Source organism: Centruroides sculpturatus, unplaced genomic scaffold, assembly GCF_000671375.1.
Source record: "Centruroides sculpturatus isolate CEXI.00-Female unplaced genomic scaffold, Cexi_2.0 scaffold20, whole genome shotgun sequence".
Classification (NCBI taxonomy): domain Eukaryota; kingdom Metazoa; phylum Arthropoda; class Arachnida; order Scorpiones; family Buthidae; genus Centruroides; species Centruroides sculpturatus.
The window spans coordinates 1,503,923-1,528,941 of NW_019384333.1; the positions used below are offsets into that span (position 1 = coordinate 1,503,923).

The following is a 25,019-nucleotide window of genomic DNA, read 5'->3' on the forward strand; positions in this document are numbered from 1 at the left end:
TATTCCTTCAAGCAACCAAGAGCTCCAAATAGAGATACTTATTTATTATTATTATTTAGTAGTATTTATATATACAGTATTTGAGATGGTTAGACAATGTATATAAATATACATACACTCCGAAAAATTGAAAATAATAATAGCAAAACACAATACAGATACAATATTAGCTAATTGAGATTCTGTGCATATTATTATAATATAAATTATAAAAGAAACAAATTTATATGAAGCTCGTTAATTTATCAACTATTTTATTTCTGGATTAATTTAAAACTCAATTTAATTTTTATATTACCTGCTGATGATTCTTTCATTAACATCATGGACTCTGTTGGTCTTTCATCTTTGGTTACATCAATTGGTAGAGAGTCATCACCTAGGGACTTCATTTCATCAGCAGTTAAATACCTGTATGACTGGTCACCAAGCATTGTTTCTTCTCCTGAAAATACATACATTAAAATAATGCTCATATAGTATATTAATACAAATATTAATAAAATTACAAAATTAAAATACAGTATTATAAAAATAATGATCATGTAGTAGTAACAAGCTATAGAATTATACATAATAAAGAATGATTGGAAGTGTGAAATTAGTGAGGAAGAGTGAGTAGAAGGAAAAATGAAAAAATCAAAACAAAAATTATCATCATTTTTATTTATCAATATTGTTTCAATTAATTTTCAAAATATTGTATGGGAAAAATAAAGATAAAACTTTAAAAGTTAAGTAATAAAAACAGTTGACCTCTAAAATATTTTTAAAAATAAAAAAATTAATTAAATAATATATTATAATTTATAAATATCATGACAAAATTTTTTAACAGATCACATTAGAAAAATTGTTTGAGATAATTAAATTCCATCAAACAGATTAAATAATTTTGACTTTGATTATGATTTGGAATTGTAGAAAATATCCATTTAACTTAACTATTACACATAATAGAAAAAAGATATTAATATGTAGATTCAATTCGATTAGAAAATAATTTCAATCTTACCGCCATCATCTTCCGAATCACTCATGAAAGTTTCTTGCATTGTTTCTGGAGCAACTACTTTATACTTCTCTTCAATCACCGTCGTCGTTGTCGTAGTAACGACTGTTTCTGTTACAACTTTTAAAGTTTCCACTACAGATATATAACCCAAACGCTGTGCAATAGATAATGGAGTTTGTCCTTGCTATAAAATATAATATTTAAATGTTATTATTTTAACAAACTTTATTTTGTTTTTAAAGTAAAAAGATAGAATAATACAAAATTATAATGCAAATGAAAAAATAATAATAAAACAATGCAAAAAAATCATTTTTAAAAACATATTTTAACGAAAACATCTGGTAAGTTTTGTAGACCATTTCTGATATAATATTTACTGTATTTCCTCAATTAAACACTTGGGGGATTTAATGTAATAAACCATCAATTAAACCTTATTTTTAAAATGTATAAGGGACGATCAAAAACTTTCCGTTTAAGGACATGGCTGCAGCATATATGCAAATTAGCGCATTGCCAATGTGGGTTATATAAGCACTGACAGCGAGGCGTGGGATTATTGTGTGAAAAATGCTGAAACATGAACAATGGCAATGTTAATACCACATGCATCCAAACAGGACCAATGTGCTGTGATTCTTTTTTTGGCTGCTGAAGGAAACACACCAGTAGACATTCAACAGAGAATAAAGAATGTGTATGGAGAAGAATGCCTATCGAAAACCACCATAGTGGAATGATGCACAAAGTTCAGAGCTGGTTGCAATTCGACCCAAGATGCAGGTCAATCTGGAAGGCCAGCCATATCCAATACAGACAACAACAAGTGGGCAGCTGATGATGCGATTAGGGCGAATCATCGCATATCCAAACGTGAGCTTTCAAAGGATCTTGACATAAGCTTCAGTAGTGTGCAACACATAATCCAGCCAAAGTTAGGCTACCATAAAGTCTGCAGCCAGTGGATACCCCGGGCATTAAATTCCAAACAACAATCAAACCGGATGGCTGTTTCCCTGAAGCACCTGATGCGTTTCAATGTTGAAGGCAACACGTTCTTTGAGCACATTGTTGCTGGTGACGAAAGCTGGTGCCACCACTGGAAACCTGAGTCAAAAGCAGCGACCATGCAGTGGTGTCATCCTTCATCCCAAGAAGTTCAAGAGCCATTCATCTGCTGGAAAAGTGATGCTTACCCTGTTCTTCGATCACCAGGACCCATTGCTTATTGATTTCAAGGAACCAGGTGTCTCCATCACTGGGGTACTGCGAAATGCTGGAGAGATTTTGACGTGCAATTAAGGTGAAATGTCCAGGAAAACTGCAAAATGGGGTAATTCTGCTTCATGATAACGCACATCCCCATATGTCGTAACGTAGAAGTTATGTGCTCTAAAGTAGGAGACATTCGAGCACCCGCCTTACATTCCTGATCTCTCCCCGTGCAATTTTCACACCTTCAGTCCCTTAAAGAAGTCCTTAAAAGGTCGATGGTTCCAGTCAGACATAGAAGTGTAGCAGGCAGTTTCAGACTTCTTCAAGCAACAGAAACAGGAGTTTTACCAACAGGGTATATTCAATCTGGTGAAGCAGTGGGATGCTTGCCTAAATGGTCATGGCGCTTTTGCATGACTGGCATACCAAATGTGGACTGTACATCCTTCGAACGGGAAACTTTTTGATCATGCCTTATACATATCCTATGAGGATTTTTCAAGGCCAGGGTTGATCATCTTGCAGCAGGATTTAATTGATGAGTAAATAAAAATTGAAAGAAATACCTTAATCTTAATTTAAAGGTTACAGTTACAACATTTGCAATAATTACTGTTTTCATATCTAACCCGGTATCTAATTCGGGTAGCACTGCATCAGGAGTTTCTTCGAGTCGAGGTCTCTTTTGATAAGGAACAAGAAAGTGGTCTAAAGTTGATTGTCTTACTCTCTTAATCAAAATTTTTCTAAAATGCACTAGCACAGTGTTGTTCATTAAATTAATGACCCTATTAGCCACAGCTTTGTTAGGATAGTTCTTCTCAATAAATTCCTGCACATCATTCCATTTTCTGCAAATTTCCTTGATCTCAGCACTGGTGATTTCTTCCCTAGTCTCTTCCTTTGACGAATGCTTTTCTTGTAAGACTTTCATCTGTTCTTACTGCATGGCAACCAGCTCTTCTGTCATTAGTTCATTTTGATGGTCTTTCAGCAACTCCTCCACGTCTGCATCATCTACCTCTACTCTCAAACTCTTGCCAATGGACACGATTTCATGCACTACATCAGGAGAGCTCTCTTCTTCAAATTCCAGAAAGTTTCGCTCTGGGACACAAGTTGGCCAAAGTTTCCTCCAGGCCAGTGGCAAAGTGTGGTGAGAGACCTCACTCCAGGCTTTGTCAATAAGGTTGATACAATGCAGGATGTTAAAATGCTCCTTCCAAAAAGCTCTAAGAGTTAAGTCGGTATCATTGGTAACCTGAAAACACATGGTAAACAGTGCCTTGGTATACAGCTTTTTAAAATTGGAAATCACTTGCTGATCCATTGGTTGCAGTAATGGAGTTGTGTTGGGTGGAAGGAATTTGACCTTGATGAAGTCATGTTCACTATCCAAGTCATCCTCCAAATTTGGTGGATGTGCTGGAGCATTATCCATTAAGAGAAGACATCTAAGAGGAAGATCCATTTCCTGAAGATAATTTTTAACAGTAGGAGCAAACACTTCTGTGAGCCAATCCATGAATAAAGTCCGAGTTACCCATGCCTTACTATTTGCCTTCCATTGTACAGGCAGTTTGGACTTTATCACATTTTTGCTCTTAAAGGCACGGGGATTTTCAGCGTTGTAGACTAAAAGTGGCTTGATTTTGAGGTCACCACTTGCATTAGCGCAAAATAAAAGAGTGAGTCTGTCCTTCATGGGCTTGTGCCCGGGAAGTGCTTTCTCTTCTTGGGTTATGTACGTTCGTCTAGGCATTCTTTTCCAAAAAAGACCGGTCTCATCGCAATTAAACACTTGATTCCAGACGTATCCTTCACTTTTTACAAACTCTGCGAATTCATCTACAAATGCTTTTGCTGCTTTTTCATCTGAACTTGAAGCCTCCCCGTGTCTTATGACACTGTGAATGCCAGTTCGTCGACGAAACCTATCAAACCACCCTCGGCTCGCTTTAAAGTCCTGCCTGTCTGCACTTGTACTGGGTGTCTGGGTCAACAAGTCATTGTATAAATTTTTAGCCTTTTCACAAATTATAGCTTCACTAACACTGTCTCCAGCAAGTTGCTTTTCATTGATCCATATTAGCAACAGTTTTTCAACTTCATCTAAAACTTTAGATCTTTGTTTCGATATCACATTCACTCCTTTAGCCACTTCGGCAGCCTTAAATGCTTTTTTGTTTTTAATAATTGTAGAGATAGTCGATTTTGCCACATTATATTCTTTAGCGATGTCAGAAACACGAATGCCATTCTCGTATTTTGCAATAATTTCTTTCTTTAATGCTACACTAAAACGTTTTCTATTTCCACTGTCACTTTTCTCTTTCTTCGGTGCCATATTGATTAAATATACAGTATAAATAACAAAACTAAAAAACGAAGTTTAGCACACTCGAAAAAGCAATGCTTACCTCGCGCACGCCTAAGAGCAACTGAAATTTGTGAGGTTCCAGAACGGCTGGAAACTATTGGGTTGATGCAAAAGTTCATCCCGTTTTTAGCACCAGCTGGCTAAAAACGCAACACTGAAGTGTTATTTCCTTCACATGTGTAAAATTTCGATGTTGTTTGACAAAAGGGATCTCAGCTAGTATTTGAGAATAAAGTTGTGTTACTTAGTTGTGTTTTTAAAATTTTGTTAAGCATTACAAATGGCAGAAAATAAGGAGCATTTTCGACATATTATGCTTTTTTATTTCCAAAAAGGCAAGAATGCTCTGCAGACACAAAAAAAGATATGTTCTGTGTATGATGAGAGAGCCATTGATGATTCCACATGCCGTAAGTGGTTCAGAAAGTTTCATGAAAGCAAGCTTACAAATTTGACACAAAAAGCTGTTAAGTTCGTTATCCGAGACAAAATTTTTGCAAAATAAAAGTTTGTTAACTGATTTGGTCGTTAACCAGGACGTTCGTTAACCGGAATTCCACTGTACTCAGAGCTCACCCAGGAAATAAGGCATCTGTGGAAGATGAAAAGGGTGCTTATTGTACCTGTCATTCTCTCCTGTACAGGTGTGATACAACACACACTACACAAAAGCCAGGGAGCATTACAATTGAATAGAAATACATACATCACACTACAGAAGGCCAGTATATTGAATACATGCCATATTGTTAGGAAATTCCTGAATACAGACACTGACACACTTATTTAATTTTAGTTTTTGGTTGCTATGTCTTGACTCTGGTCTGGCATAGTACACAGCCACCAGTATCAACTGAGTATAACCCACTAAATACTGTATAATAATAATAATAAGCACAGAGTCCAAACGGTTGGGAGTTGAAAGTTGAAATTTGGTACACAGTTAGCATACATCACGAGAACATACACTAAGAAGGAATTTTTTGAAATTCCCCTGCGAAGGAGAAAGAAAAAAGGCTTATCCTAAAGAACTCAGCTTCTGCTGTACTATTTTAAATGCAATTTTTTTTATTTTTAACTGCATTTTAGTAGGGTATGCCATGAGAATGCACCCTAATAAGAAATTTTTGGAAATCCTTGTAGAAGAGAGGTAGAGGGTTAAGGATTACCCTGAAGAACTCAGCTTCTATTGTACTATTTTAGATTTGGTTTTCTGCATTTTGACTGCATTTTAGTAGAGTATGCCATGAGAATGCACATTAAGAAGGGCTTTTTGGAAATTCCCCCATGGGAAAAGAAAAAGAGAGAGTTAGTTTTAGTCAGTATAAAAAGTGTTAGTAAAAAAAAGGAAAGTAAATAGTGGCTAATGTAGTATACATTTTGGCAATAAATATTTTAATCATTTCCACTTTTCGGGTAACTCAAAAACAATATATCCAAAACAGACGAATTCAAACAAATATTTGAATTCATTCCAAATTCAAAAACTTCAAAATATTGAATTTGAAATATAATGTTTCACACAAGTTTTTTTAGATTTTAGAATTTAAAATTAATCATTTTATTCAAGTAAGGTTATCTATCACCAAGTAAGTTAATTCTCCATTATAATGAAAAATTTTCTGATTTTTTTATTTTATAGGTTATTTCATTTTTTTATTTTTTAGGTTACTTAAATAAAAAATCTTTTTAAATACTAAGAATTTATTCAGATAAAATTCAATAATGATTTTAATCATTTTTTTTCTATTACATATCCAATAAATAGAATAGTGAAAACAAAATTTCTCCTAATTTAATCCTAACCCTAAGAGTTAAAAATTGAAATTTAGTACACAGAGTACATCATGAGAATGTACACAAGGAAGGGACTTTCCAAAATTTCTCCCGCGGAAGAGAGGGAGAGTGTTAAGGATTACCCTGAATTTGGATTTTATTGTACTATTTTAAATGCGGTTCTTTTGCAGAAAATCAATCATGTTTTTAGACCCATCTAAAAATTCTCTAATTAGTCTCAGAAAAGGGTGAACCTAATTCTTGCACTCCAAAAAAATGGGTAAGATCAGCTATAATCTAATAATCTTAATTTTTGCTATCGTTACTTTTTGCCAGAGCAATGCTGGGCTCATCTGCTATTCTAATAATATAATCGAGATGGGTTGATAATAATTATAATAATAATAAGTGCAGATCCAAAATGGTTAGGAGTTGATAGGAGTTGAAAGTTGAAATTTGGTACACAGTTAGGGTACGTCATGAGAATGTACACTAAGAAGAGATTTTTGGAAATTCCTCATGCAGGGAGAGGGAGAGGTTACCGATTATCCTGAAGAACTCAGCTTCTACTGTACTATTTTAGATGTAGTTGTTTGTGTTTTTGCAGGAAATCAAACATATTTTTAGACTAATCTAAAAAACTCTAATTAGCCTCAGAATAGGGGGACCTAATTCTTGCACCCAGTGAAAATGGGTAAGATAAGCTATGATCTAATTATCTTAATCTTTGCTATAATTACTTTTCGCCCAAGCAACGCTGGACTCATCTGCTAGTATCATTATATTTATAACATTGACTAAACTGAAAGATTTTTCCAGATGTCAGCTCAAATTCTGCAAAATTCTATTTATTTTACCAAGTATAAGCAAAATTATTATAAGAAATAATTTTGTGTTGAGAGTTGTCAAAAACTGAAAACATTTTTATATAAAATAATTTGTAACTTACAGTGCTGACGATATTTGGAGATGCTTGGTTTTCCAGCAACAAGTTAATAATTAAATTATGGCCTTGCTGAGCAGCTTGATGAAGAGGTGTATAACCATACTAAAAAGAACAAGGACTGCATATTAGTTATTTTCATAAATTCTATAGTATAATTTGAGAGTATAGTAATAAAATTATTATAAATTATATTAAAAATATCTGGAAAAAGCATTTAATTAAAAATTGATTATAAATTAATTATATATTAGGAAGAAAATTTAGAAAGATATGATTTTAATCTTAAAATAATATAAAGAAATTTTTCAAACCAGTCAAATATTTTTTGAAGTACAAAACAATGATACGTTAAAAAAGTAAAAATATTTGTAAAATTTACCATATTTTTTTGCCTTATACCCATAAAAAGTATTTTTTTTGTACCTAAAATTTATCTGAAAATTAGGATGCATACTATAAGCCAAATGAAAATAATATTTTTCCCCTCAAGTTGAAAATGTGATGCATCCAATGCAATGGTGCATCTTAAAAATTAAATACCATATTTTTTGCCTTAAATCTTTTTATTAATAATATATAATAATATATCACTGCTTTTTTGCATATTTAAGAAATATCCAACTATTTTGTTGTAGTCTATAAAAATGTACAAACTTCATACCATATTTAGAATAAATTATTAAATCTTTGATCATATAAAATTATTTTAATAAATTAATGTTATCTAAATAATATGATTTTGATTTGTTTCTTTTAAGTTTTTCTTCTTTAATACTTTATTACAATGCAATACAAATACATTACAAATTACATTTGAAAACAATTACAATAAAAATTAATGCTCTTAAAATAATTGATACTTAAAACTTGTTTTTTTTTTTTATAATGATAAGAGCAAACAAAATTAGAAACTCAAATTCTTCCCTCAAATCATAATAATTATTTATACATTAAATATCATGCTATAAAATTGGAAAATCTCAATAATTTCTTAAAACTTTATTTAGAATTTTCAAGTATGATAATTTTGTCTATATTTGGACCCCATATTCCTGGATCATATTCACCTAGACCCATTTTAACAAGCAAATACTTTCAACATTTCAAAATTCCATTATCAGGCAAACGATGATAATGGCATTTCGAAATGACATCATTATCATCATTTGCCTGACGATGACATTTTGAAATGTTGAAAGTACTTGCAAGTATTTAATTTTTTCAAGTAAACAAGTTTAATGGCAAAAGACAGCATATTTCCTTCATATAAATGAGTGACATATCAGATGACATGATATAACTAAGTTATCTCTCCACCTGTTTGTTTGACATATGTTAAATAAGTATACTACAGTACTACATTCACAAAAGTATATTTAATAGATGTCTAAAATTAAAAATATTATTAATGCAATTAATATATCATATAATAATGAACTCAATATAAAAACGTTGATTTTAAACAATACTTACAGAAGTTGTGGAATTCACATTTGCACCATGTTGTAAGAGAAACCTAACCATATTTATTTGACCAAAATGACAAGCCACATGTAAAGGTGAATATTCAGCCTTTGTTTGTGGATCAATTTCTGCACCATTTTTAACTAATATTTCTGCTACATTCACTCTGTCTTCTTGAGCACATAAATGCAAAGGTGTCAGCCCATTCTATACATTAAAAAAATTAATAAATTAAAAGATAATGATATTTTGCCAACATAAATGATTTACAAAATATTGAAAACTATCACCATTTTATGGAACTAAAAATTAAATTTATGAATTCAGTAATAAAGTTTTAAATAACCATACATACCAAATATTAATAAAAAAGGATAGTTTATATCACTGTCTGTCAATGTTATGTAAAAATAATTTATTTTGTGAATAATTTTAATGGTATATAACTGTTCTCTTCAGACAGAATCATTCATAAGAGCAGTGTTTCCCAAACTTTTGATATCTGTGAACCCCTTCTATAATTTTCGTAACACCGAGTACCCCTTGTCAAAAAAGAATTGCATATACTTTAATAACAATCAAAATATATTTATTTTTTCCCTTTTTAGTACATAAACAAAATAATAAGTAATGAAAAATTAAATTTATTCATAATAAAATATAAATAAAAGTTATATTATAAATAACATTTATTACAATCAATGAGAATAATGAAATTGTTTATGTTGAGATGACAGATCATCATAATTTGGTTCCCTGATTGTTAATTTTAATCTGAGATGTGGTTCTGCATCCAAAAGTCTGTTCCTTTTTTTTGACTTAAAGTCTACAAACACTGAAAAAGCAACTTCACATAGATTTTAAGTTGGAAAAGGCAAGATGTATTTCAGGACTTTTTCTGTTAAAACCGGATACACATGTTGCATTTGTAACCAGAATGATGTTAAAGTACACTCCTTATGTTTATTTTTCAAGAATCCATCTGAAGCTAATTCCAACAATTGCCCTTCTTCTGCATGTGACAAACCCTTCTGGCATGGATGTTGTATTAATGTTGAACAGATATTTTATCCATTCAATATTTTTGTTTAAATCAGGAAAATAGTTTTTAGGCTCATTTGTAAACTTTTTATATGCTGTGTTATGCATTTCAGAGTATCAGCATCAATTTTAGCAGCCAAACTTGTTATAAACTCATGAAGACAGGAAAACGAGTCTACTTCTCCATTATCAACTCTCTTTTGTCATGAATTTAGTTTTGCGATGGTAGCATTCACTTTATCTTAAACACAAAACAATGAAATTTCTTTACCTTGCAATAAGTTGAGGCAATTTAAAACAGAGAATATATCTGCTAAGTATACCAGTTTACAAAGCCATTTCCAGTCATGTAAACAATTTCTCAGCTCAAATCTACCATAAAGAAAAACTTGAAGTTTATGTCTAAGTTCAAATAATCAGTTTAGAATTTTCCCTCGAGATAGCCAATGAACATCAGTATGAAAAAGAAGCTGAGTATGACTACTACCCATTTCTTCATATATTTGCAAAAAATGTCGTGCATTCAAAGAATGATCTTTAATGTAGTTAATGATTTTCACACTTTCATCCAGAACTTTCTGTAGATCAGTGAGCATGTTACATGTTGTCAAAGCCTCTCTGTGTATGCAATAATATGTGAACATGACATTTGGGGGCAACAACATTTTGAATTCTTGCAACAAGCCATTTATTAATTCTGATCATACTTTTTGCTCCATCTATGCTTATTCCAACACATCTATTCCAATCAATTTTGTCCTCTTGCATAAATATTTTCATAACATTAAAGATATCTTTTCATGTTGTGTGACCTGATAAAGGCTGGAAAAATAAAAAGTCGTCACAAATTTCTTGATCTTTTTCATAACATTTGTAAAATTCGCAATATCAGTGGACTCGTCGACTTGCAATGCATAATAACTTTTAGAAATATCAGACAATAACATCTGTTTTACATTATTAAACATATCAATGATTTGTTGATGAACTGTATTATTTGAGACGGGAATGCAGTCAAAAGTTTGTATCACTCTATCTCCTATCATTACTTCTGTCATTATCTTGGCTGCAGGCTTGATTAAAGTTTTGCCAATCGTCTCTGCTGCACTACATTTCGCAATTAAAAGCAACACACGATACAAAATTTCTAGGATTTTTTGATTGTCACCTCCTGTCAAACCCACATTACTTTTCAAGATTGATTTAAATCCTTAAGTTTGTTTTCAAAAATGGGTTTATCTTTCTAATGATTGTGGTTTGTCTCAAAATGTCTCTTTAAGATGGAAGGTTTCATGCTTTCATTTGTTAGATTTTCAAAACAAATGATGCACAGTGGAATAGGCTCTTTTTCATTTCCAGTCCATGAGAATCCAAATTTAACATATTCTTTGTCGTACTTGTGAATTTTCCTTGCTTTTTTCCTAACAGATTCTTTCAGAATTGAAGGCAGTTCGCCATCATTAATTTCATTATTTTCTGTTTGTTGAATGCTACTATAATCACTGCTTTCTTTCAGTTTAGAAATTCCAGATTTCAACCAGATCCATAAACTTGAATGTTAGGGATAAAAATTATATTTTGTAAAAATAATCAAAATCAATGGAACTTACCATATGTTTCTAAATTCAACAGTTGACTCAACAGTGAATTTTCCATTGAGTCCCTCCATTGAACGATCTGACGTCACATTTTCTAGAAAAAACAAACGCTTTTGTTGAGAGCAGTGTTGAGAGGTTGCTTTTTAAGATGGCTGACTTAAGTAATGAGAAGGTGGCAATTGTGACTGCTTTGTTAAATAGTACTTCTGAGAGTAGAGGCGATTATGAGATGTTTTTTAAATCAAAAACAAAAGATAATAAGGATATTCCATTTCTACCGCAATTTAAAAATCGAAAAAAGCCAAAACCGAAGGTATGTGGAAAATATCATTCCTAGATATAGCGATATGGACTTTAGGTTTCATTTTCATCTTTCTAGAAGCACTGTCGAAGTAAGTCTTTGCTAAGAATTGTTAGTTGTAGTAACTATCTACAGAAAAATTGTTTTATTTGGCATTTTTAGCTTTTCATTAATACTAAAGCACATAACAAACCTTTCCTATTAGAAAAATCACACAAAAGCTAAAAATACACACGCACGCACTTTAACAGTTCAATGTGTAGATACTGGAGGTTTTTGTGTGACACTGTTGTCTGGGCCATAGGGTGGAGGAACCACTAACAAGTAACAAAGTTTTTTATTATTTTTCTATGTTTGTAATAAAAACAAAGTAAACTGCTTGTTGCACCAGGCACAGCCAAAGCATGATGCAGTGCATACCCCCACTAAATTCTTCCCATACCCCTCAGTACACGTACCACACTTTGGGAAACACAGAATTAGAGAATAAAACTTTTTTTAAAGAATTAAAAGCTATTGGCTTTTTTCAGTAACACATCACACAAGGAGCAGTTGTTGATATGGTTTTTATTGCAGGAGATGCATTTTGGGTCTTAATGAGACCTCTTCAGTCCTTAGACTTTACAAAGGGAATCAGGATTAAATAATACAGAATAATACATATAATATTTTAACAAAATTTTTTTATAAAAATAACTTACATGTAACAAACACACGTATCTATAAACCTTTTACCGATGTACGTTTCATCACACTCTACAATAAAGTTACAAACATTTTCGAACTGTTACGGTTCTTCTTCAGGTAACAATCCCCTAACAGAATGCGCTTCAGTTCAAAGTTAAGAAATAAGATCCAGAACGATGTCCCGGCCCAATAACGTCACTACAGACTTGCGTGTTATGCATGTGTTCTATCCTAGAGATTTATCTAGTAGGGCCTGCCAGGCTGTAGATAGAGCAATTTCATCCTTGTAGTTAATGCAATTACATTTTTTAATCATGTTTAGGCATATGTAGATCGCCTCCAGCCATCTAAGATGGTTCGTATGGTGGGTGGTGTGAATGACCTTTGCTTGAGAGAATATAAATTCTATGTCAAGAGCTGTGTTGTTCTGTGTTCTTTCATGGTTAATATCCGCTTTATGCTCTTTGATTTAGGTTACAAGGGGGCATTTGGTTGATCCTATGTAGACCAAGTTTCTATCACACATGTGATCTATGATAGGGATGGTGTAGACGCCTGAAAGCTTATTTCGGTCTGAGGGTGTCTTTTCCATTTCGTAACAAATCAAAAATCGTAGTCCGTCTTCTAAATGTAATACGGATATTCTTTTTCGTAGCTATCTCCTTGTACATGGATTTTAGTACTGGATTACATGTGATAGGGATGTTGCTACTTGGAGTAACGTTGGAGAGTTGGTGACTGTTTGCTTCCTGCTGTTGTATTTTTGTGTTCAGTTTACTTATGAGCCCGTGGTATCTGTGCTGTTTGGCTATATCCTCTATGCATTTCATTTCAGACCGGATTGCTGTTTGGGAAGAGGAGTGCGTATGTGCTCTCTTGATCAAGGCTTTGAAAGTCGCGACTTCGTACTGTGGAGGGTCACAGGACCCTGCTGGTATGTGTAAACAATCTGAGCTCAATTTGCGATAAATCGCTGTGTGGACGGTTGTTCTCTCAATCATAATGCTAATGTCTAGGAAGTGAGCCTCTGTATGGTATGCCTGGTCTATTTCTATAGTTAAGCCATACGGATTGTCATTGATATCATCAACTAGTGCAGTAATGTTCGGCTGGTCTTTCCATAGGATTAGAATATCATCAATATACCACTTATATAGTAGGATGTGGGAAATATTTTGGGAGAAACTCCGATTCCAGTTTCCTCACTACTATTTCACACAGGTCTCCTACAATGGGGCTGCCCATTGGCTCCTCTTTGTTGCTCATACGTTATTCCTTTGAACTGGAAGAAGGAGTTGTGACAAAGCAGATGTGCCATTTCAAGGATGTGTTGTCCGGTAAAACGTTTATGGATACCTGTTTCTGTTACAGTACTCCGGTGTAGATATTCTCTCATTTTTTGAATAACTTACATGGTTGATTGTTGGTTACAATTGACATTAAAGTTATTTTTATAAAAAGTTTTGTTAAAATATTATATGTATTATTCTGTATAATTTAATCCTGATCTATCTCCCTTTGTAAAGTCTAAAGACTGAAGAGGAGTCATTAAGACACAAATTGCATCTCCTTCAATAAAAACTATATCAACAACTGCTCCTTGTGTAATGTGTTACTGAAGAAAGCCAATAGCTTTTAATTCTTTAAAGTGTACAAAACCAGTAACAAAAACCAAATTAAAACATTTTTTGTTCTCTATGAATGATTCTGCCTGAAGAGAACAATTATATAACATCGAAAGTACTTGCAAAATAAATTATTTTTATGTAATGCTAACAGAGTGGTATACATTATCTTTTTCTATAATTTTTAGCTATTACCTATAAGCTGACATTTAATCTGATATATTCATCAAATTTTTAATTACAATATTCTACATAATATTAATCTACTCAAAAGAAATACTCCTATTATATTCCATTTTATACTTTTCTAATAATTTTAAGAATATTATTCAATACATCATCTATTTATTTTTGTATTAATTAATTAAAAAAAAATACAATTCTTTAGACTTTTTAGATTTAATGGTTTATAAACTTGTAAAATAATAACTTTAAAACTGTTAAGAAATTTTGTAAAAAATAGAAATATTTATAAATTGAACCGTTTATTTTGAAAGTGGTGTAAGTCCATTTTTTCTTCTTTTAAGATATTTAAACATTTGCATTTTAGTTAATTCAAAAATATAAATAAAGTGTACTAAGTTTGACAATGTTACTATGACTTTAGAAATATGTAAGTTGATTGCATAAAGACTTCTATGTGAATTTAACTAAATGAATATATTCTTTCTGGGTCATAAATGGATTTACACCACTTTCATAATTATTGAACTGTAAAATTCATTAAATTTTTATTATGTAAAACTCAATTTCACTGGAAACACATTGTGTTTTATTTTGATTTTGTTTATATATAATAACAAGAAATAAAATAGCGTTGTTTATTCTGAACATTAAAAATATTTACTTATTGTTAAACTATTTTATAATAAGTTTATCATTATCATGAGCTAATCATTAGACACTGCTTTTTATATAGGTTCATTACATGGATTTTTTCCATTCCATCAAATTGTACATTTGTTGGTAAAATTCATAATTTTACTCCTCTGTTGTAAGAGGCTATCCATAAATGATGTCCACGCTGGAAGGGAGGGAGGTGGTTTAGCATTAGTGAACATCCATTTATTTCATTAAATTTTATACAGTTTATGCATTTTATTGTGGCCGTCAGCCATGATATGTTATATTTTCTATATTTTATGTTGTATTAGTATTAGAGTTTCCTTTCTCTTTGTCTAAAACTGTCTAGAACTTTCTTTTCTCTAAACCTTCCTATAACTTTCTTTGTCTGAACCCCTTTTTGCCCTTGGGGGATTACCCTCTTCGGAGAAATAAAGAACAAAGGAAAAGGGACTGAGGCCCGGAAGCAAAACGGAGAGAAAGACGATCAGATTGAGTGGAGATCTCGAATAGGTAGGAGGGAACAGAGAGGTGCTCCTACAAGTGAAGTGATCTGAGACGAAGCGATCCAGAGAGAAAAAAAAAGGAAGGACTGTAGACGAAAAGTCTACAAGTGAGAGGTAATCAAAGACAACTCAATTCGAAAGACAAAGACTGTAGACGAAAGGTCTACAAAATAAGAAGTGACCTAAGAATAAAAAGTGCAGAGAGAGAGAGAGATCATCGAGGGAAGGCCTCTTAGTCCAAAGTGTTCTCCGACCAAGGGCTCATCGAATCTAAACCCGGGTATTTCTACTTATTTCCTTGTCTATCTCTATATCCTATATTCTTTCATCTTTATTCATAAGTTAGTGTAAGTTAGCGTAAGTTAGTTAAGTAATTTTGGTCCTCGTCAGGTTTTTTGTCGCGTGGGTAATAGATAACTGTTTTCGAGGTGTACCATTGGGCACCGGTGTACACATAAAATTCGGAAAATTGTAAAGTTGGGATCCAATAAACGAAACTGTTCAGTGAGAAAAATAATACTTTGTGTTGAGACTCTTTTTTTTGTACCATTTCACTCGCGGGATCGTGTACCTCTCACTCTGAACACCACATTATTATATTTATTTCAGTTTCTTGTGTGTTTCATTTCTACTTACAGTATCTATCATTCATAAAGTAATGAAGGTTTTAATGGGGGTCAAGTTATGTTGGACATGCATGAAGGAGAAGGGGTTAGTTACAAAAACTTGGACAAACTGAGACAAGAGGGGGGAGTAAAAATTTCAAGAAAAATGCAGATCAATTTATGGACAGCACAAGTGCTTAATAATTAGACTGCAGAAAATGGACTTACACCACTTTCATAATCAATGGTTATGCAATGTCATTTACCGATGAATTTTCAATTCATCAAAGTGTATGTTATTTTAAAATGCTAAGTGTGAATTGTTTATAAATAAAAAGTTCACACTAAGTTGTATATATATTATGTGATTTCTCAATTTTTTCCAGAAATGGACTTACATCACTTTCAAAATAAACGGTCCAATTCTGTTTTCTACAAAATGTCTATTTGTATAAAAAAGTTTATAAATACAAATTTTAAATTATAAAATGATAAATCAGTAATGCCAAACAATCTGCCATATTATCTAGCTATAATAAAGTAATTTAACTAGGAGACAAGTCTGTAATCAGTTATATAATGAATTTTGAATTACAGTTGCATCCTCATAAGTTGTCATAGGTATAACTCGACACTGTCGGTTAAGTAGTCAGTTTTCTGTGGTCCCGGCTGACTTACATAGGCATTAATGTTAAAAAACTCTGGTTTACTCAACACCGTTTAACTCATCAGCACTGGATAAATTGACATACCTTTGCTGTCCCACACTCATTTAGACGTCTGATAAGTCAACTCCCCTCTGAAAAAAATGAGTTCACACAGTGAGATATGAACTCATTTTTTTCAGGAGGGTAGTTGACTTATTTATTAATATATACATATTAATAAAAATGCCTTAACATTTTATGTATTTTTATATATAAAATAATAACAGATAAACAAAAAGAAAATATACAATCTATATCAATGTCACAGCAGAATCCAATTTTGCATTTTCTCACCTCATGTNTAACATTTTATGTATTTTTATATATAAAATAATAACAGATAAACAAAAAGAAAATATACAATCTATATCAATGTCACAGCAGAATCCAATTTTGCATTTTCTCACATCATGTGTTATTTGTAGCATGTTTCACATTTCTGTTAGAAATGAATGTCTGAAAGCTAACAACGCTTATGCTGATCAAAAAATACAAACTTGTTTCTGAATTTGAATGTAACAAAACTTCACAAGCCAAATTTGCAAAACAAAAAACCTTCCAAAAACAGCATTGGTGGGAATCCTGAAGAAAAAAGAGGAAATTAAAAAACTTTTTCTTGGATTTTCATTGTGGCTGTCTCGAAAACACCAGAGAAAGTTGCTGTACAAAGATGTCGAAGATGTTCTCATATGTTGGCTAAAGCAAATTCGTTCGTTGAATCTTCCTGTTTCAGGACCGATACTGAAACAAAAGGTGATGGAAATTGCTGGAGTACTTGGAGTAGAAACCAACTATAGTGCCAGTGATGGATGGTCAGAGAGGTACTGTACATTGCACTACTGTATTTTCCTAATTGTATTATTGTGTTTTTTTTCAACTTCGCTTTAGTCCTTATACCAGATAACTCGACACATTTTCACTTCCCCTTGGGGTGTTTACTTATGCAGACTTGACTGTAGTTAATTAAATGTATATTTTATGCTTAGAAAATATGATACATTATTTCATTACACAAATCTGAAATAAAGTTTTATTTATATAAATATACATTTATTTATAACGGATTTAAAAATGTCTCTTTTAATATATTATTATCCATCAACAAACAATGAAGAACTAGCAACTGTAGTTAATTCACTAAATCAATCATTGTATCCTTAACAGTAGAAGGAACACTAACATTTTTCTCTTAGTTAATGGGCTATCTTCAAGCATAGACTGACGAAAGTGAAAAGCCAGTGTTAATTAGGAAGAAACATGAGATAATGATGCTTCTTTGCACTATCCTATCATCACTCCTAACCAACACTGACATTCCACTTTCCATGTCTGAGGATGACTTGTAAACCAGGTTGAAAATGTTAGTGTTCCTTTAACTTCATCTACTATTAATGATGATTGATTTAGTCTATTAATGAAGAATATGGTGAATACAAAATAATATATATTTATACTTAGAGAAAAATAAACTAATTATCATAATACCTTAGCTCTTGCATTAACATCAGCATTATGCTCTATCAGCAAAGTTGCCATGTCTGTATGACCCTCTTGAGCAGCTAAGTGAAGTGAAGTAAACCCAGCCTAAGAAAATAATTAAATTAATTAACAAAACATATTTACAATAGGGAAATATTTATAAGCAATTTATATTATGAATATCCATTAAATCTTACTATTAAAACTTAAAAGGTATTATAATCAAATCAAGTCATTTAAAGCCAAACAAACTGCCAAATTGCCAGTTCATTCTGTTCTAAGTATATATTGGGTTTTTAAGTTGATGTTTATATATCAAAATCATTTATTTATCATAATAAGGATTATACTCCCGTTACAACAGGAATACATTGAAAATCACATAGATAACCTTTGTTTTATTCCAGTAATATGTTATAAAAACGACAATCATCAATAATAGACCAGCTATACAAATATCAACATCTAAAACCCAATAGTTATACAGCTGTCCCTTGATAATCTGACAGGTATGGGACAAAAGGGGTTTCGGATTACCAAAGGTATCCAGATTACCGAAAGTGATTACATATTTGGTATTGTTTTGCTAGCAGTAGCCTACAATATTCCCTACTCCAACTGTTCGAACAGAACTGCTCACGGAAAACACACGAAATGTGTGTCATCGTGTAAGAATTGGGTGAGGAGATTCACGTCACGACATGCTTGTCGGATTACAAAATGTCAGACTATCAAGGAACAACTGTACATTAAAGCCAGATGACTCTATATATATATAAAACTGCCATATATCAATATATTAGCATTTACTTATTAATAGTAGTAGTAATATAGCCCAATATAATCTTGCAATAATTTGGCTTTAATAATCCACCTTTTTGATCTGCCTACTCTTATTTTCTTGAGCACTGGAACTATAACAAAGTTAAGACTTCTGCAAATATACTTGCTCTTTAACTGATAATTTTATAATCCAAGTTTTCATTAAATCTATAATGTTAAAAATCTTAATTTTTTTTTTTGCACTATTTTCAAAAAATGTTAATGTTCCGTATATTCCAACTAAAAATACTAACCTCAATTTTGTCACTTAATATCAAAAACGTACAATTTAATCTAAATTTACACCTATAAAAAACAGAATCTACCAAACACTGGTACAGCTATAGGTTATTGTTTCATAATAAAATTTGCTTACCCTTCCTGTTTGCATCAACATAATAATGAAGAATTTTTACTTGACAGCCATGTGATTCTTGGATAAGATCAGAACTTATTTGCATAGTTTGATGGAATATCCCTTGATTATATTTTTTAGATGAATAAAAGCTGATAAAATCTGATTCATTTAGCAAATAGATCTAAATTCTATTTGTAATATTGTAAACTCATTTTTTTTTATAATTTGTATCTTAATAATTTCATCATCAGCTAATTCTACAATTTTTAAGGAATCCTTTATAAATTGTACCAATCATTTTTGTATCAAACCTTTTACATTCTTAACATCTGACAGAGAAAAATCACTTCTCATCAATCTGTTTTGATTCATTACACTTACAATGTTATTGGTATTCTTATTTGTAGAGGTGCTGTATTAATATTGCTATCTTCTAATCACTTTAATCCTTTTATTATTCTTTCTTTCATAACAATTTCTGCTAATTTTGGCCCCATATCCTGACCGACCATATACTTATGCCATAAAAGGATTAAAGTGATTAAAAGATAGGCACTGCAACAATACCAATAACTATTTTCTATTTATATCCAGCATTTCCTTCTCTACCTCCTTCACTTTTTTCTCCAATTATCCAAACTGATTTTTCAATTCTTTAAACTCTTGGTACAGCATAACTATGTCCTTTTTAATCCTTGTATTTGTTTAGTAATTAAAACATATGACACCTGAATTAATTTCATCATCTGTCACAAGATTTCCAAAGAAGAATTAACTTCTTTCTCTAATAGACAAAACACAAGAGTCCAAAATTTTCCTCTTTACCTAATTCTTGTTCAGTTTTCTTTATTTCCTCATTTGTGTCTGTCTTAGCTTGATTTCAAAACATTGAATCCAGATTTGCCAATTTAGACACTTTATTTACATTACCACTACTGGTTAATGGTAATCAACCACTTTTCATATATGAACAAGATAAAGGACCAGGATTTTATTTTATTAATAATTGCTGGCTCAACACCAGCAATTATTAATAAAACAAGTAGAATTATCAACAAATAAAACTGAAATAATGATATCTTCATAATAGAACATTCACTGTAAATTCCAATTCCACCAGACTGGAAGACAGTTTTGCATGAATACTCCAAAATGTTTTTAATTACATGTGTATATATATATACACAATCGGGGTGAAAACACTAAATATAAGCCCTCATGCATGTATATGTATATATATACATATACATGCATGAGGGCTTATATTTAGTGTTTTCACCCCGATTGTGTATATATATATACACATGTAATTAAAAACATTTTGGAGTATTCATGCAAAACTGTCTTCCAGTCTGGTGGAATTGGAATTTACAGTGAATGTTCTATTATGAAGATATCATTATTTCAGTTTTATTTGTTGATAATTCTACTTGTTTTATTAATAATTGCTGGTGTTGAGCCAGCAATTATTAATAAAATAAAATCCTGGTCCTTTATCTTGTTCATATATGAAAAGTGGTTGATTACCATTAACCAGTAGTGGTAATGTAAATAAAGTGTCTAAATTGGCAAATCTGGATTCAATGTTTTGAAATCAAGCTAAGACAGACACAAATGAGGAANACAATATCTCATTGTGCAGTGGAAGAAAAGTTACAACATTTCTTTAACATGGTATGATGTTAAAAACGTTTTTAAAGAATTAAGAACAGAAGTTAATTGAACAGGAACACTAAATACAATTAAATTTAGTGTTTCCAAGAACAATTCTTGGAAAATTTTATATTTGTTAAATATCACCCTCATTGTCAAACATCATTGTCATTTTTTAAATCAGCTCTTTAATGTATATTTTTATTATTTACAATTTGTTTTTTTATATTTTGTATAAATTTACAATTTGTTGAACACTAACTGAAGAGAGAGTCTGAAATCCATTTTAAATGAAGAATATAGTCTGAAATGCATTTTAAATGTTCAGTGTGTTATTATATATTGTCATAGAAAGCTGTACATGATTGTAAAAATTATCATTAAAGATTTTGTAATCTATCTTGTTCACCACTGTAATAAGCCCTCATGTATATACATGTATAATTAATACAGACTAAATAAAACATCATCAAGGGCTAAAAGCAATAGATTATTCAATGTAATTTCTCCTGAAATTTATACTATAAACAATCTAACAATGAAATAAGCATTAATTACTTTTGACTCTGTATTTGCTTTTGCTCCATATTCTAAGAGAGTTGTAGAAATATCCATTTGATTTTTCTTGGATGCAATATGTAAAGGTGTATAGCCATTTTTTGCTGTTGCATGAGGTGAGGCCCCTTTATCTAATAGTAGCAAAGCTACATTAACATGATCATAGTGAGCTGCCATGCTTGTCGCGACGTGAATCACAAAATGTCAGACTATCAAGGAACAACTGTACATTAAAGCCAGATGACTCTATATATATATAAAACTGCCATATATCAATATATTAGCATTTACTTATTAATAGTAGTAGTAATATAGCCCAATATAATCTTGCAATAATTTGGCTTTAATAATCCACCTTTTTGATCTGCCTACTCTTATTTTCTTGAGCACTGGAACTATAACAAAGTTAAGACTTCTGCAAATATACTTGCTCTTTAACTGATAATTTTATAATCCAAGTTTTCATTAAATCTATAATGTTAAAAATCTTAATTTTTTTTTTTGCACTATTTTCAAAAAATGTTAATGTTCCGTATATTCCAACTAAAAATACTAACCTCAATTTTGTCACTTAATATCAAAAACGTACAATTTAATCCAAATTTACACCTATAAAAAACAGAATCTACCAAACACTGGTACAGCTATAGGTTATTGTTTCATAATAAAATTTGCTTACCCTTCCTGTTTGCATCAACATAATAATGAAGAATTTTTACTTGACAGCCATGTGATTCTTGGATAAGATCAGAACTTATTTGCATAGTTTGATGGAATATCCCTTNTTTTCTGCATTATCTTCAGATCCATGCTTTACCTTTTGCAAAAAGTATGTAATTTTAGATTGCTTGCTTCTAGTTAAAAGATCTTTATAAATTTCCTTATATGGTGTTAAGCACTTATGAAGAATAAAGCAAGTATGGAATAAGGGAAAAACATTTGGCAACATCAGAAGCAGAAGCGTCAAGATCTGGCAACATTGAAACAAGTTTCAAGAAGGACCATGTGTATCGACAGGAAAGAAAAAAAATTTACATACTTAAGTACTAATAGTTTATGAAAATAATAATTTTTGTGAACTATTACTTAAGTATGTAAAAATGTATTACATTTCTTGTTGTACGAGGGTTTTTGGCGATACCCGCCAAAAGAATTTGACATATATATTCATCCCTCACCACTGCCACACGATTGCCCTTGACAAATATATTCATTGTTCACTACTGAGTGGTTAACAACATTCATTTCAATTTGATACTTATGCTGATTTATGTTATCACATTCAATCTAACATTAAATTACTTCATAAAATTACATTAGTACAGCTGTCCCTTGATAATCCAACAAGTATGGGACCAAAGGGGTGTCAGATTGCCAAAAGTATCCAGATTACCGAAAGTGATTACATATTTGGCATTGTTTTGATAGCAGTAGCCTACAATATTACCTACTCCAACTGTTCGAACAGAACTGCTCACGGAAAACACATGAAATGTGTGTCATCGTGTAAGAATTGGTTGGGGAGATTCATGTCGCAACATGCTTCTGTGCAAGCAGACACATAACGGGGACGGGTACCTGGACGGGAGGTGTGTTGGACTACTGAGCATGTCAGATTACAAAGCGTCGGACTATCAAGGGACAGCTGTATTCTAAATTTCCTTTAATTTAAATCTGATAAGTTTTAGAATATAGATAAACTGGGATTAAAATTAAAATTTGAAATTTGATGAATGAATTTTGGTAGCATAACATATTAATTTTATTAATCCATAAAAACACTGCTAAATTCAGGAAACAAAAACATTTAATATGAAATATTTCAACCTAATTTAGTTCATTCTTAGTTGGATAGCTAAAATTAGACTGAAAACTGTTTCATATTAAATATTTTTGTTATCTGAATTTAGCAGTTTTGTCAATTAATTGATCAATAATATTATAGATGCAAACAATGAAAACATTTCTTAATTTGTTTTAATTTTGATAAATTTTAATAAGATTAAGTTTTCTGTGAAGTTTGAATGTAATTTCTCATATATCACTAATATTTATATTTAATTACAATATCTCATTGTGCAGTGGAAGAAAAGTTACAACATTTCTTTAACATGGTATGATGTTAAAAACGTTTTTAAAGAATTAAAAACAGAAGTTAATTGAAATATTAGTAATAAAAAAATGTCTCTGTTTTTACCTTTCCCTGAGCATCTACAGGCGCATCTTTATGTAAAAGTAAACGAGCCACTTTAATATTTCCATATTTGGCTGCCATATGAAGGGGAGTAAAACCTTTCTATAATTGAAAATAATATTTTAATCAAATATTTTATAAAAAAATTATACTATATCATTAAAAGAATTACCTTTGTGGCTGCTGTAAGAGAAGCACCATGGTCCAACAATACTGAAGCTACTTCTTCTTGTCCTTCTTTAGCTGCCACATGAAGTGCAGTATACATATCTTTTGTTGTTGCGTCAACTGCTGCTCCATGCTGCAATAATAAACTCACGATATCAACATTTCCTAAACGTGCTGCAATATGGAGAGGTGTTTGTTCTTCCTACAATAAAATAAAAGAATTTTTTTTAAGACAAAAATTTTAAATAAGCTGGTTAAGATTCCTATCGTAGAGAACTTTTGTATATTAGTAAAAAAGATATTTTAAAATGGCAAAAGATAGAATTGCTGAATAGTAATGTTGAAAAGTATACACGTTTTATTAGTCATACAGAAGGATTGAAAGAGATAAGAATTGAAAGAATGATAGTCAAACGTTGAACTTTAAAATACCAAAATTAATGATGATTGCTTCTACAAAAAAAAAAACAAAAAAAAATCGTTTTACAGAAAACTTTGGTTATATTTTTATAAAAAAGGGTATATANAAATAAATTTATTATAATATCGTAAAAGATTTCATACTCTTGCAGGTGCATCAACATGTGCCCCATTTCTCAATAAAATTCTGATAATGTCTGTTTGGTTGGCTCTGGCTGCAAGATGAAGTGGTGTTTCACCTCTCACTGTTGGCACATCAGGATTTGCTCCATTTTGAAGTAAAAATATTACTATATTCATACATCCCATAAAGGATGCAACATGTAATGGTGTCAGTCCAGACTAAAAATATTTTTATAATTACTATAAGAATTATCTGACTTATATCAAATGAATATTTTAAACTTTAAATGAATTAATAGATCTACCTCAGTTGTAGCTTCTATTGAAGCTCCATGCTTAAGCAGGAGCTCAACAACTTTTATTCGATTTTTTTTACACGCAATGTGTAAAGGAGTAAATCCATTTAAAGCTCTGGCATTAGGATCAGCATTTCTATCTAGTAAAAGTTTTGCTACATTTACATGGCCACAATGGGCTGCCACATGAAGAGCTGTTAAATAATCCTTAAAAAAAAAAAAAAAAAGACTAAACT

At 31.4% G+C, this 25,019-nt stretch overlaps 1 protein-coding gene across 3 annotated transcripts in view; it reads right to left on the reverse strand.

Annotated features, from left to right (window-relative positions):
* Positions 1-25,019, reverse strand: part of LOC111631113 (ankyrin-3-like) — a 279,012-nt gene that overhangs the window by 188,681 nt on the left and 65,312 nt on the right. For 2 of the 3 annotated variants that reach the window (XM_023375323.1, XM_023375315.1), the window contains exons 1-6: positions 21,583-21,754; positions 18,198-18,296; positions 8,809-9,006; positions 7,339-7,437; positions 1,016-1,199; positions 299-445 (exon numbers count right to left, since the gene is read on the reverse strand). In XM_023375323.1, coding sequence (XP_023231091.1) covers positions 299-445; positions 1,016-1,199; positions 7,339-7,437; positions 8,809-9,006; positions 18,198-18,296; positions 21,583-21,639 — 784 coding nt within the window. In that variant the 5' untranslated portion in view covers positions 21,640-21,754. Of the gene's footprint in view, positions 1-298; positions 446-1,015; positions 1,200-7,338; positions 7,438-8,808; positions 9,007-18,197; positions 18,297-21,582; positions 21,755-24,666; positions 24,707-24,792; positions 24,917-25,019 lie in introns of those variants that run through there. The other variant, XM_023375329.1, reaches the window with a different exon arrangement.